Here is a 13665-nt window from a genome sequence, read left to right as displayed (position 1 = left end):
ATTAGGACACTTTTGCGCATGTTATGATTATTTTGTTGAGATTATGATTGTGGTTTGTGGGGAAACAGGTTCTGGAAAAATAACTCAGGTAGAAATTTAGTTTTTGATTTGGTTTGATGCAAACTTTTTGTTACGCTTTTACATATTGTAATCTTTGCATTTTTTTGGAGTTTTAAGGCTGATTGCAACGTGTATTTCCTCATGTTTTCCTATTCCTATTATGTTTTGTAGGTTCCACAATTTATATTGGATGACATGATTAATTCAGGACTTGGTGGACATTGTAACATTATATGCACGCAACCAAGAAGAATGTATGGTGTTTGGGAATTTTTTTTTTTGTATATACATTGAAACATGTTTTAATAATATTTATTAATTTATTAATTATTGATGTGAGTAAATAATTAAAATTCTAAAAAAGTAATTTTTATTATATATTTTAGTGTGTTTATTTTATGTAAAAAAAAAAAAACGTTTGAATTTTTTTACTATTAACTAGCATATAAAATAATTTATTTAGAACAAGGGCATTTTAGTAATCAAATTAGTTTCAATTCCAATTCAAGTGAATTAGTAAACAACTTATATGGAATCAGTATCATTCCTATCATATAGTTTAGTAAATGGCTTCAATGAGAATCTGGATTCGAACTCCTTCTCAATCCAATTCTTCCTCAATTCAATATTTCCTTATCCGATTATGGATTAGTAAATATGCCGTGAAGTTATTCCAGGTTAAATTTCGTGATATTTGAAGACTTCTAAGGTGTTCATTTTGAATTTCAAAGTCAGCCCAGAATTGCACCCGAGGAGAAATGAGTCAGCAGCATTGTGTGGGGCATAACTCTTTGGTCAGAGCTTGGATTGAAGCATATGATATATGGTTGGAAAGAAGATATCCAGGGATTTTCATTGATAGAAAAATGCAAAATTCTGGGTTGGTTAAGGCCTCCAAATTACGCTCCAAAAACAACTCAGAAAATCCTGTCAGCAAAAGGATAAATGGTCAAAAAGGCATATTTCCATTTTGGGTAAAAGCTATCATATGTTTTCCTTCATCTTCTTGGTCCGACCATTCTACGCAAAGTCTGATCCCAACATTATGAAGGCTCAAAATGAGGCAAATTGGGCATATACTTATTTCCACAACCCTCAAGGATCAACCCTAGGAAGATAAAATAAAATATTCTCATATTTTTTAAATCACCTAACCTTATCACTTCATTTCCTTTCATTCTATCCCTTCATCTCATCCTAAAAACCTAGCTACAACACTCTCTCAATTTCTAAATCTTCTCTCTAATCTCATTTTTCTCTCAACACACAAACCCTAGCCTCCTTCCTTCACCAAATCATACCCTCTCTTCTCTCCTCTCCATCATTTTCTTTTCTCTATCTCTTCTCCATCATCTCTTCTTTTTTCTAGAAGCCAAACACTATCACAATACACCATCCATCTACCATAGTTGAAAATCACATCCATCACCATAGAAGAGTGGAGCTTGGAGTATTGGAGTCATGAAGCCATTTTGAGCATCCTTGGAGGAGTGACACCACCTTGGAGGCTTAGCTTCACCATCTAGTGTTTTCTCCATTTCCTCTTACTTTCATTTATGTTTTCTACTGTGATTTTGTTTGTACTTTTAATGGCTAGGGAGTAGTCTCTTGATTTGGGGCTAGGGATGTAACTCTAGCCTAACCATGTAATGACTTTGTGTTTTGTGATATAAATGGCTTTTTTGGATATATATATGCTCTTATGCTATTTTAATGATTATGACTTGTATGTGTGAACTCACCATTTGTGCATATAAGGATTGTTGTCATGTAGAAATTGGAGATTGGTGACTTTTAGTTTCTAAAGCATGTTTCATAAGAGTGTGGTAATTTAAAAGCACCTTGATTGAATTGTTTTAATTGATTGGATTTCTCATCCTTAGAACTTTATGCACCTAGGGTTTGCTATGACATGAATCTTAGGTAGTTAGCTATCACCTTGGTTGAGGTAGTTTGATAACATGAATATGGATGTGCCCTAATTCACCTTGGTTAGGGATTAGGAGGTAATCTAATACATCTAATTTAGCATAATCACTTAATGTGTTGTTGTTACATGGAAAGATTATGCTGAAATCCCTAATAACCCCAAATCCATCATCATCATTAAATTTAATTTATACTTGAATTTGCTTGCATTTCCATTTGTTAGTTTCGAATTCTAGTGTTACTTATTATATATCAATCAACCAAACAACAACTTAATAATACACATTTGCACATACCATTATGTTTAGTCTTAGCTTTGCATAGTACTGGTAGGTTGTTTGTTAGTTTTATAACTATAAAATCAATCTAGGTTGTGGTTAAAGTCTCAATTCAATCTTTTGGGTACGATGGCCCCCTACTTCCATTTTCATACTAAAACTTGACAATCTTGCATTTGAGGTAAAACATCATAAGCAAGTAACAAGTTTTTGGCGCTGTTGCCAGGGATTGGAGTTCTAGGACTTTAATTCCAAGTTTGGGTTGTCTTTAGGGTTAATTATATTTAGTATTTATACCAAAAAAAAAATTTTAGGATTTTTATTTTAGTTTTAAGTTTGTTTTCTTTTGTTAGAAAACGTTGGGTCTCTTTCTACATTAAACTGCTTTGTTTGGTTGTTGTTCTGCAAATTTGGTCTGTGTGGCATTCTTCATTTTTTCGTCATGAATCCAACTATATAAAGAACATCAAAATCGGACCAGTGGTTTAAAAGTTATAAGCTAAAAACAGAGTAGAGGACAGAAACTATGCTATCTTGATTTTCTTTCTTTATCCTTAAGACTTAATAGTGTTTTTTTTTCTCTTGTGATAGATGTATGAGTGAGAATCTCACACTTCAAGCTCACACATTACATTGAGAAGTGGAAAGGAACTAGTAGAGTTTACAAGTGGTAGATTAAGATCAAGAGGTACAAGAAATAAAAGAGAAAGAACACCTTCAAGGCAAGCAAGGATGGATGCACATCCACACTTCCCTCCACAAGAAGAAGATGCAAGGCCTTTGAAAGAATACACACTCCCTACCTTGGCCAATAATCCTAGTTGCATTGTGCTTCCACCTTGTGCCAATACATTTGAGATCAAGCCGAGTACATTGTCATTGTTGCCTAACTTCCATAGAATGACAAGTAGTGATCCATACATGCACATCACCGAGTTCAATGAAGTATGTTCAACCGTCAATCCAATGGAATTAATGAGAACAACTTGAGGCTAAGGCTTTTCTCATTATCATTAAAAGAAAAAGCCAAGCAATAGTTGTACAAGTTGCGGGCCACAAGCATCCATACATGGGAGGAAATGCAAAAGAGCTTTCTCCAAAAGTTCTTTCCATCATCAAAGACCAATGCTCTTAGGCAACTGTTTATGCAATTTAGAGAGTAACCTAATGAGCTATTTCATGAAGTATGAGAGAGATTCAAAGATATAGAAAATGGTTGCCCTAACTATGGTCTCACCAAGTAGATGATTCTTAACTTTTTCTACAATGGATTGACTCAAGAGACAAGAAGAAGAGTGGACTATGCATGTGGAGGAAGCTTTATGGACAAAACCTAAAAGGAGGTTCTGAAGGTTCTTGACAACTTGAGTGAAACTTCACAACTTTGGGATAATGTCAATGATAGGTTACCAACAAAGAATGTGAATGTGCTTATGAGAGAGCAACAAAGAAGAGAAATACTTGAAGTAGACACCCCCCACATCAATTTGTAACAAAAATTGAAGGAGATACAGGCCACAATGAACAAGAAGCTTGACTTGATTCTTAGTGCTCAACAAGGGAGTTCTAATTGTGCACCATCTTCATCTATGACAAGCAAGGAAGTGAAGTATAGTTGTATTATATGTGAGAGGTTGCAACATGAGACCATGCAATGCCCTTAAGGAGGTTCATTTATGGAATTCATGAAGCAATGCAACCAACTTGGTTATCAACAAAGACCAAAGAATGACCCCTATAGCAACACTTACAATCCGGGGTGGAGAAATAATCCAAATTTTAGATGGAGTGATCAACCACAAGCACCATCTTATCTTAGTAGTGAGCAAGGACAAGGGTTTCGAAGGCCTAATGGTGGTTATTAAGGTATTAGTAGCTCTTCATTCAACAACCAAGAAATCATCAATTCATATCAAGCTCCTATGACACCCTACCAAGCTCTTCAATAACAACAAAAATACATCAAGAGCTAATCAAGAAATCCTCTATTAAAGATTTGCTAACTAATTTCATTATAGAGAGCAAAGGGAATCAAGCCAAGCAAGATGAGATCGAAGATCAACATTCTAAGCAATAGTTTGAACAAGCTTGAGATGCAAATGAGGTAATTGCCCAAGGAAGTTAGAGAAAGAAAGCAAGGTGTGTTTCCAAGCATGGTTGAGAACAATCCAAAGCATGAGCAAGCTAAGCTTATCACTACCTTGAGAAGTGGCAATGAGTAAAGCAATCAAGTAACCTTGCCAAGCTTTGAGGAAGAGGTAAAAGAGCAACCTAGGGAGCACACCAAGGCACAACAAGGAAAGTCACTTGCACGACCTAGATTTGAGAAGCAAGAGAAGAACAAAGAGAAGGTCATGGAATTGGGTGATAGTGATGTGATTTTGAGGTACAATGAGGGCTACCATAAGGCTTTGAATGACAACAACAATGCCAAGGCAGAATGTAGTAAGAAGCAAGAGCAAGTACAATCCGAAAGGCGATTCAAGAGAGGTATCACATTCAATCCTCCTTTGAAGATTGTGCAAGATTTTGAGCCACCACTTCTATATCCTCAAGTTCAAAGGAAGCAAGAAGCCAAGGAAAAAAAGAAAAAGAAAGAGAAGAATGAGCTTCTTGAGTTGTTCAAGAAAGTGGACATCAACATTTCACTCCTCAATGCCATTAAGACCATTCATTCCTATTCCAAGTTCTTGAAGGATTTTTGCACTAACAAGAGGTACAAGAAATAATTTGAGAAAGATGACAGGGTGATACAAATGAGTCCCATTTTGCAAAGAAAGTTTCCACCAAAGTTGAAGGATTCGGGTTCCTTTACCGTTCCTTGTACTATTGGAAATCAACCATTTGAGAAAGCTTTGATGGATTTTGGGGCAAGTATCAACCTTATGCCTTATCATGTGTATGAGACACTAGGTCTTGGAGACATTTCTCCCATCATTATTTCTCTTCAATTGGCGGATAGGAGCATTGTGTATACAAGAGAAGTGGTGGAAGATGTTCTTGTGAGGGTTGATGAGCTTATCATACCGGCGGATTTCATTATTCTTGACATGAAAGAGGTATCAACGAATGACTTGCCTATCATCTTTGGCCGTGCATTTATGGCCACCGCGGGTGCCAGGATTGATGTCAAAGAGGTGCTTATGACCATGACAGTTCATAATACCACCATTGCCTTTAGAGTCTTTGATGCATTGAAAAAGTTATCACAAGCTCATGATTGTTACCAGATTGAAGTAAGGGATTGCATTGACAAGTTTTTGAAGAACACATTCATTGAGACATCAACAAAGGATCCTTTGGATGCTTGTATCATGGACAATGACATGGATTTTATGGAAGAATAAACACTTGAAGTCGTGAGCACACTTGAGGCCGTGAGGCCTCATACATTACACTTGGCTCCCACGTTTGAGGTATGTCCTTCTAACCTTACTTCTTTACTTCCATCAATTGCATGCCCCCTAATCTTGAGCTTAAACTTCTTCCTACACATTTAAAGTATGCTTTTATTGGTGAAAACCACACATTGCCCTTAATTGTGTCTTCTGATTTAAGTGATTTGCATGAAAACAAGTTAATGAGAGTGCTTAGTGAATACAAGAGAGCACTTGGATAGACTATAGCCAATATCAAGGGATTGAGCCCTAGTTTGTGCATGCATAGAATTCTCCTTGAAGATGATATCAAGCTAATAAGGGATGCTCAAAGAAGACTCAACCCTCCTATGAAAGAAGTTGTTAGAAGGGAGATCATGAAGCTACTTGATGTGGGAGTGATATATCCTATCTCGGATTCAAAGTGTGTGTCACCGGTTCAAGTTGTGCCAAAGAAAGTTGGAGTGACCGTGATTGCCAATGAGAAGGGAGAGCTTGTGCCACAAAGGCACCCCACGAGTTGAAGGGTGTGTATTGACTATAGGAAGCTCAACAATGCCACAAGGAAGGATCATTTCTCATTGCCATTTATTGATAAAATATTGAAGAGATTGGCGAGTCATTCCTACTATTACTTCCTTGATGGGTATAGTGGCTACAATCAAATCCCTATATCACCAGAAGATCAAGAGAAGACTACTTTCACTTGTCCATATGACACCTTTGAATATAGGAGGATGCCATTTGGTTTATGCAATGCTCTGGCCACCTTTCAAAGATGCATGATGTCAATCTTTAGTGATATAGTAGAGCGCTGCATTGAGGTATTCATGGATGATTTTAGTGTCTTTGGCTCTTCCTTTGATGATGGTCTTTACCACTGAGATCTTGTGCTTCAAAGATGTGAATAAACTAACCTTGTGCTCAATTGAGAAAAATGTCATTTCATGGTTAAAGAGGGCATATTTTTTGGACATGTTGTTTCTTCAAGAGAAATTGAGGTCAATAAAGCAAAACTGAAGCTCATTGAAAAGTTGCCACCACCCACTAGTGTGAGGGCCATGAGGAGCTTCCTTACCCATGCCAGATTCTATAGAAGGTTCATCAAGGACTTCTCCAAGATATCAAAGCCTCTTTATGATTTTTTTAGCCAAGGATGTATCATTTGTGTTTGATGAGGCTTGCCTACATGTCTTTGAGAAAATCAAGGAGTTACTTATCAAAGCTCCTATCATTTGTGTACCAGATTGGAGTATGTCTTTTGAGTTAATGTGTGATGCTAGTGACTATGCACTTGGAGCCGTTTTCGACAAATGAAGGACAAGTTTCTCTATGCCATCTATAATGCAAGTAAAACCTTGAATGATGCTCAAATCAACTACACCACAACTGAGAAGGAATTGCTTGCCATCATCTTTGCTTTGGAGAAGTTTAGAAGCTACTTGTTGGGTGCCAAAGTCATTGTGCACATAGATCATAGTGCATTGAAGTATCTCTTGTCCAAGAAAGGTGAAAAATCGAGGCTTATAAGGTGGATACTTTTGTTACAAGAGTTTAATATTGAGATCAAATACAAGCCCGGAAAGAAGAACTTGGTTGTAGATCACTTGTCAAGATTACTGGAAGGAGGTGATGATTCTCACATCCCTTTGTGTGAATCGTTTCTGGATGAGAGCCTTTTTTTCGTGACTACTAGAGAGAATTATTTGCCTTGGTTTGTGCATTTTGTGAACTACTATGTTAGTGGAGGCAAGATTGTGCCTAAGGAGTTTGACTACCAAGCGAATAAGAGGTTTTTGAAGAAGGCAAGACACTACATTTGGGATGATCCTTTCTTGTTCAAAATGTGCAAAGATCAAGTGATGAGAAGATGTGTGCACCAAGATGAAGTTCAAAGCATTCATATGCTTGTGGAGGACACTTTGGAGGCAAGAAAACCGCACTCAAGGTACTCACTAGTGGTTGCTTTTGGCCTATAATATTCAAAGATGCATATGTTTTTTTTACTAGTTGTGATAGATGTCAAATGGTTGGTAACATTTCATCTAGGAATCAAATGTCACTAACTAATTTATTGGAAGTTGAATTGTTTGATTGTTGGGGCATTGACTTAATGCGACTATTCCCTAGTTCTTATGACAATCTATATATTCTTGTGTGTGTTGATTATGTGTCAAAGTGGGTTGAGGCCGTGGCATCCAAGACAAATGATCACAAGGTGGTTATGAAATTCTCTAAGTTAAGGAGAATATCTTTTCAAGGTTTGGCACTTCTAGGGTTTTCATTAGTGATGGAGGATCACATTTCATTAACAAGCTCTTTGAAGACTTACTCAAGAAGTATGATGTGAAGCATAAAGTGAGCACTCCCTATTATCCACAAACTAGTGGACAAGTTGATATTTAAAAGGGTTTTTATTTTTTCATATTTAGTACCTAAACTTTGACCCTTGTCTTAATATGGTACCTAAACTTTTATTTGTCTCAATTGAGTACCTAAACTTTTATTTTGTGTCTAATAGGTACCAAAATAAATTTCTGTTAAAATTGTCAACAAAAATTAAGGGCTATATAGTCAAAGTATATTTTAATTATTTTCTTTATATGTTTAAAATTTTTTTTAAAAAAAGAAAAAAACGCAACAAACAAAAAAAACAAAAAATTATAATTAAAATATAATTTTTTTGAACTGACCATATTGTCACTAACTTCTGTTAACAATTTTAACAGAAATTCACATAGGTATCTATTAGACACAAAATAAAAGTTTAGATACTCAATTGGGACAAATAAAAGTTTAGTTACCATATTAAGACAATGGACAAAGTTTAGGTACTAAATATAAAAAAAAAACCCTATTTAAAATAGGGAAATCAAGCATATCTTAATTAGAGAATATGGTGAACACTTCAAGAAAGGATTAGAGTTTGAAGTTGAATGATGCTTTGTGGGCATATAGTATGTTATTCAAGACACCTTTGAGAATGTCACCTTATAGGCTTGTATATGAGAATGCATGTCATTGTTGAGTGTTCATTTTACATCATTTAATGATACTAACTCCCTAACTTAGAGTGCAAGAACTCGACATTTTGTGTTTTGTTAGTTTGTTTTAGTGTTTTGTAGGTTAAATGAAGCAATGATGAAGAAAGGAGCCAAATGGGGCTATTTTGAGCTAAAAATGAAAAAAATGGAAAAAAGAATCTTGAGAGAATCTTCTAGAAGGATCTGGAATCTAGAAGGAATTTTTGGAGAATCTCAGACAGAATCTTTTGGGGAATCTTTTTGGTCAAGGTTGACTTTTGGTCAAAGTCAATGGTCAAAGGTCAAAGTCTATGGTCAACCGTGCCACATCATCACATGACATGGACCACACATGCAGCCCATGCACTATGGGCCATGCACACAACCCTAGCCCAAAGGACCAATGCCATGCGCCTATTGCAAGCCCAATTGGAGGAAGCCCAACTGTGCCATTACGAGGTCTAAAAGCCCAAGCCAATGCCGCACCTACAGCTGATCCAAGGCCCAAGCAAGGAATCCTTCATGGTCAAGGAAAATCTCATAAGATTCAGTCAAAGATTACAAGGAATCCTAGTTGAAGAAGAAGTCAAAACCCTGTAAACTAGAGCATGAATTTCGACCATGATTCTGTACCTCTACAGATTGAATCAAGTGTCATACCATATATGGTTGGAAAGCTAAGAATGTTAGCTTCGCAGGAAATTTTACGGATTTCGATTCCAAGTTTTCTAGCTCAAGATATGGCCGTTTTAGTGGAGGTAGCGCAGCAGTTTCGCGAGCTGAAAAGAAAGTTACGCCCAAAAAGAGCCCAAATCAGCCCAAGGCCCACTTTTGGCCGAAAATTAGAAGCCTTAAGGAGCAAAGAATGCACTTAACCCACATTGAAAAATCAGCAAAACCTCTCCACCTCCTCACTACTATATAAGACCCTCACTCCCTCACATATCGGAGATCATTTTCTACACCTTACACCTTTTTATTTTTTGAAAGTTAGAGAGAGAGAGAGAGAAGTTGGCGCAAGGAGGAGGAGAGGGCAGCAAGCCTTCTTGCTGCCCTAGCCGCATCTTCCTTGGGTTTTTCCTTGTTTCTTCTTTTCTTCTTCTTTTGATTTCCTTTGTTTCCTTAGTTAATTAGTCTATTCTTCTTTCATTATGGATTCAACGTTTGATTATTTAATGAAAGTTGATTCTTTTATTTTCTTTATTTTGTTTTGATTTTATTTTGCATTGTTAAGATGATGATGAAGCTCTTATTATTCGATCAATGTTGATTTATGGTTAAAGAAATAAAGCCATGTGATTTAATGTGATGTTTGCATGAGATAAATTCCTATTGTCGACTGTTTTAATTGATTCTATTTGTTTGCACTCTTTGACTAGCTACCATAGAGTTGTTTGCATATAGTAATTGTTATGAAATTGAGAGAAGATAATCAAGCTAGTCAATTCAGTAGGTAACAAGGAGGTATCCTAAGAACTTATCTTTGATAAATAGGTTTCATAGATGTCATCTAGATCGATAATCAAGATACTATCATGCTCTATGTGTTTGTCGTTTTCATATAATCTTAATGACTCTTGCATGGTTAACAGCTTAGGTAGACGATAATCAAGCTTCCTAGGAACATGTGAGTTAACTAGGTTAAGTTGCGATAATCAAGCTCTTAATCTATGAATAAGGAAAACAATAGTTAGGCGAGTGTCCGATAATCAAGGCCTCCCGGCTGGCAAACTTTATTGTATGTGTTCACTTTCAATTGCATGTCACCATAATAGTTGTAATCTTATAATATGTGGTGGATTCTGAATTCTTAACAATGCCGTGTTTTGTGTGTGTGTGTGTGTCTCATCTCTACAAACCCCCCTATCAGTAGTATTTCTAATATGTCAAGTTGAGTTGGTTTATTGATACTAAACCCATTCTCTGTGGGATCGACCTTGTACTTTGCACCATTTGCTACCATGCGATTCGTGCACTTGCGAGTAAACTTAGAGCTTTGGTAAGTATTTGTGTTAATTAATTTGCTCTAAGAAAATAATCAACAGTCATCTATCCGTGGATTTTGAACATAAGGCTTTGTGGGCAGTTAAGGAGTTGAATTTTAACTTTGTCAAGGCCAGTGAGAAGAGAAAGCTTGATCTTTGTGAGTTTGATGAGTTGAGGTATGAGACATATGAGAATGCCAAGTTATACAAGGAGAAAACCAAAGCATACCATGGCAAGAAGCTTGTAAAGAAAATTTTTGAGCCAAAGCAATTTGTGCTTCTTTACAATTCAAGATCGAAGTTGTTTCCAGGCAAACTTAGATCAAGATGGAGTAGTCTATTTCAAATAGTTCAAGTCTTTCCCCATAGAGCTATTGAAATCAAGAACATGAATAATGAGGATGTGTTCAAAATGAATGGCCACCGTTTGAAGCCCTACTTCTCAGCTAGCATCAATGAAGAAGAGGAAGTCCTTTACTTTAAGGATGCTCCTTGTGCACCATAAAGAGCATTTCAAGAGGTCAACAAGGGGGAATCTTTCTTGATCCTTACCTTGTTTTAAGTTTCTTTATTTTTTCTTTGTTGGTTGTCTTGTTTTGTTTTATGTTTTGTATTGTTTATCTTCCATCCTATACATGAATTTTTCATTGAAAGCTTTCAAAGCCACTTTTTAACATTGAGGACAATGTTAGATTCAAGTGTGGGGGAAAAGTACTTTTTTTACAAATTTTTCAAATTTTTGTTTGTTGAATTTTTGTTGTTTGTTAAAGGCTAAGAAGAGAATGAGCATGTTTAGGTCTTAGAAGTTCATCTCTTGTTAATAGTGAGTTATGAGACCTTCCTTGAATCCATTTACACAAGCCTTGTCAATTTGATGCATTGAAATGAGAGAAGCATAATAAGACTTGTGTGAAGCAATTATGCTATATATATGTGAGTTTTGAGCCTAATGTAAGTGCATGTATTATTCCTAACACTTTGTTCTTCATGTGTGATCAATCTTGTATATATTGCATTTCTAGAACTTTCTTAATATCTCTCAAAGCTTTTTGTCAAGTGTAAATGCATCTTGGAAATGATCTAGGCATTAGGAATCCACCATGGCCAAATGAGCTTGATCCCTAAATATGTTATATCAATTAGATTGCCATTTTGTGTCTTCATGTTAGCCTTTCATTTATTTCCACCACAAATGTCTTACCCTTTTGCTTAACACTAGCCTAACCCTTTTAAAGCTAATTAGTGAGTAATGTGAGATTGAGTTATATTAAGGTGCTTGCAAAGAAATAAGTGGGGATTGTGAGAAAAGACAAGTGTTGGGATATTCTATGTATGTAAAAAAACAAAAAATTTTGAGCATTGAGAAATGGCCGAACAAGAAAATTTTCAAGTGTTAATAATCTTACAATTGGTGTTGGGGTTGAACTTGGTACACCCAAATTTTGGCCAGGAAGTTCTAAACCAGAAATAAACGGTGGATTTGAAGAAGTAGAGGAAGGTGGGACCACATTTTGAGCGATGGCCTGAGGAGCGGGTTGTTCTGGATTTTCGGCTCTCGGCGGGGTTGCACGACCACAAACTAAGTTAGTTTCACGGTCAAATATAAAAATAAAAAAAACTTCTGAAGTGTTATTCTTACAACTTGTTCAACATTTACGGCTGGAGGGTGCCTTTGGCCGAGCTCTCCAAAGGTTGATCGGGAGTCTCATTAACACTCAACTCCTCGTCGCTCTGGGAATTTTAAAGAAAAAGAGAGTTAGACATTTTGAAGTATAGAATATAGAAATAAGAGCGAAAAATTTATGTTACTTCAGGTTCACCTGTCCCTTTGGTTGCGGAGCGCTTCTGCTGAAGTTTGTGTCTTTGCCGTGGAGCTTCCTCGTGGTCACTCTCATCTAAAAAAAACGAGGAGATTAGCCATAATCACAAAGTGGAATAAAGATTAGAAGGTTGAGATTGAAACGCTTACCAATAAGCAAGGTTTTCCTTTTCTTTGAAACCTTACTAAGTGCTTGGGTTGTTCCTTTTGGTTTGCTCGGCATGGAGACCTGCATCGCAATCATTAGCTCCTTGTCTTTCCTAGAAGCTACTCCTAAAGAGAGAAGAATGTTAGTTACAAAATTAAGTACCAAGTGTTGAACTACGTACGGCTAGGAGAATAAGTATTACCTTTTGGAGAAGCTTTCTGAGTTCTTAACGGCTGTGAACTAAAGTTAGTGATGCCCTTCAATACTTTCCCTTGGACTTTACTCAATGGACAGCCGAAATTATCAGTATAAAGGGACAACCAACTTTAGTAAGTTGATGCCACCGGCGTAGAAGAACGACAAAATTTGATGGTTATTTCCTTGCTATTTGCTTCAAGGTCCTTTTGAAGTTCCTTGAAGACTTGGCCATTATTAATGGTTTTTCTAAAAGAACTGAGACGATTGTGAGCCTTAGTGAGGGAAAGTGGTATGACCTGGACAAATCCAAGTTGCCGTGTACAGAGGTGAGGAGCATAGTACTCCACACATCCTTTCTGCCCAAGGCCTTTGCTAGTTGCGTTATAGGCCAATTCACAGCTATCAAGTATGCTTCCCCAGAGAATCCTAAGCTTGGCCAACGATTTCTCATCAATTGAGACTCGCACATCATGGTATGGCAAGAGGAAGGTGGGGTGAGTCCTTTTAAGGAAAACATGCCATTGTTCATCACTGCGACCTTGAAGCTTATAGAAGAACTTGAAGCAGTCTTGCGCTGTGTGGTTTGACATAGCGGTGAAGGCACGTTTCTCATCGAGAACTTCATCATCTCTTACGGTCAGGCTGGGAAAAGTTAACTCAGGAAAGTACACTTAGAGCCACACCTGGAACATCCAGAGTGGCCCGTCATCTTTCGACATCATTTCATTGGTGGTGATGCCGTGCAAACACTTATACATGTGAGCCAGTACAAATGACCCAAGGTTGAATGGGTAGCCAGATGCCATTGCCTAGGCAAAAGGGATGAATTATTTGGTAATTTTGGCACT

The 13665-nt window shown here is 36.8% G+C and overlaps 2 protein-coding genes across 2 annotated transcripts; both read left to right on the top strand.

Moving 5' to 3' along the window:
• The first annotated feature begins 5023 nt into the window (after positions 1-5023).
• Positions 5024-5614, top strand: LOC147299558 (uncharacterized). Its single transcript, XM_086231131.1, has one exon. The coding sequence runs from the start codon at positions 5024-5026 to the stop codon at positions 5612-5614; it is 591 nt and encodes a 196-aa protein (XP_086087257.1).
• Positions 5615-6957: 1343 nt separating this feature from the next.
• Positions 6958-11157, top strand: LOC147299557 (uncharacterized). Its single transcript, XM_086231120.1, has 2 exons — positions 6958-7592; positions 10713-11157. Exons 1-2 carry the CDS (start codon positions 6958-6960, stop codon positions 11155-11157), a joined length of 1080 nt encoding a protein of 359 aa, XP_086087246.1.
• The last annotated feature ends 2508 nt before the right edge of the window (positions 11158-13665 follow it).

The sequence above is a fragment of the Dryas octopetala genome, chromosome 1 (genome assembly GCF_963921425.1).
Source record: "Dryas octopetala chromosome 1, drDryOcto1.1, whole genome shotgun sequence".
NCBI lineage: Eukaryota > Viridiplantae > Streptophyta > Magnoliopsida > Rosales > Rosaceae > Dryas > Dryas octopetala.
This window is presented reverse-complemented; position numbering and strand designations above follow the sequence as displayed.

Coding starts and splice junctions, on each gene's coding strand:
- LOC147299557 (XM_086231120.1), top strand. CDS start 6,958: ATGAAGGACAAGTTTCTCTATGCCATCTATAATGCAAGTAAAACCTTG. Junction 7,593..10,712: donor GCAAGAAAACCGCACTCAAG/GTACTCACTAGT, acceptor AATAATCAACAG/TCATCTATCCGTGGATTTTG.
- LOC147299558 (XM_086231131.1), top strand. CDS start 5,024: ATGAGTCCCATTTTGCAAAGAAAGTTTCCACCAAAGTTGAAGGATTCG.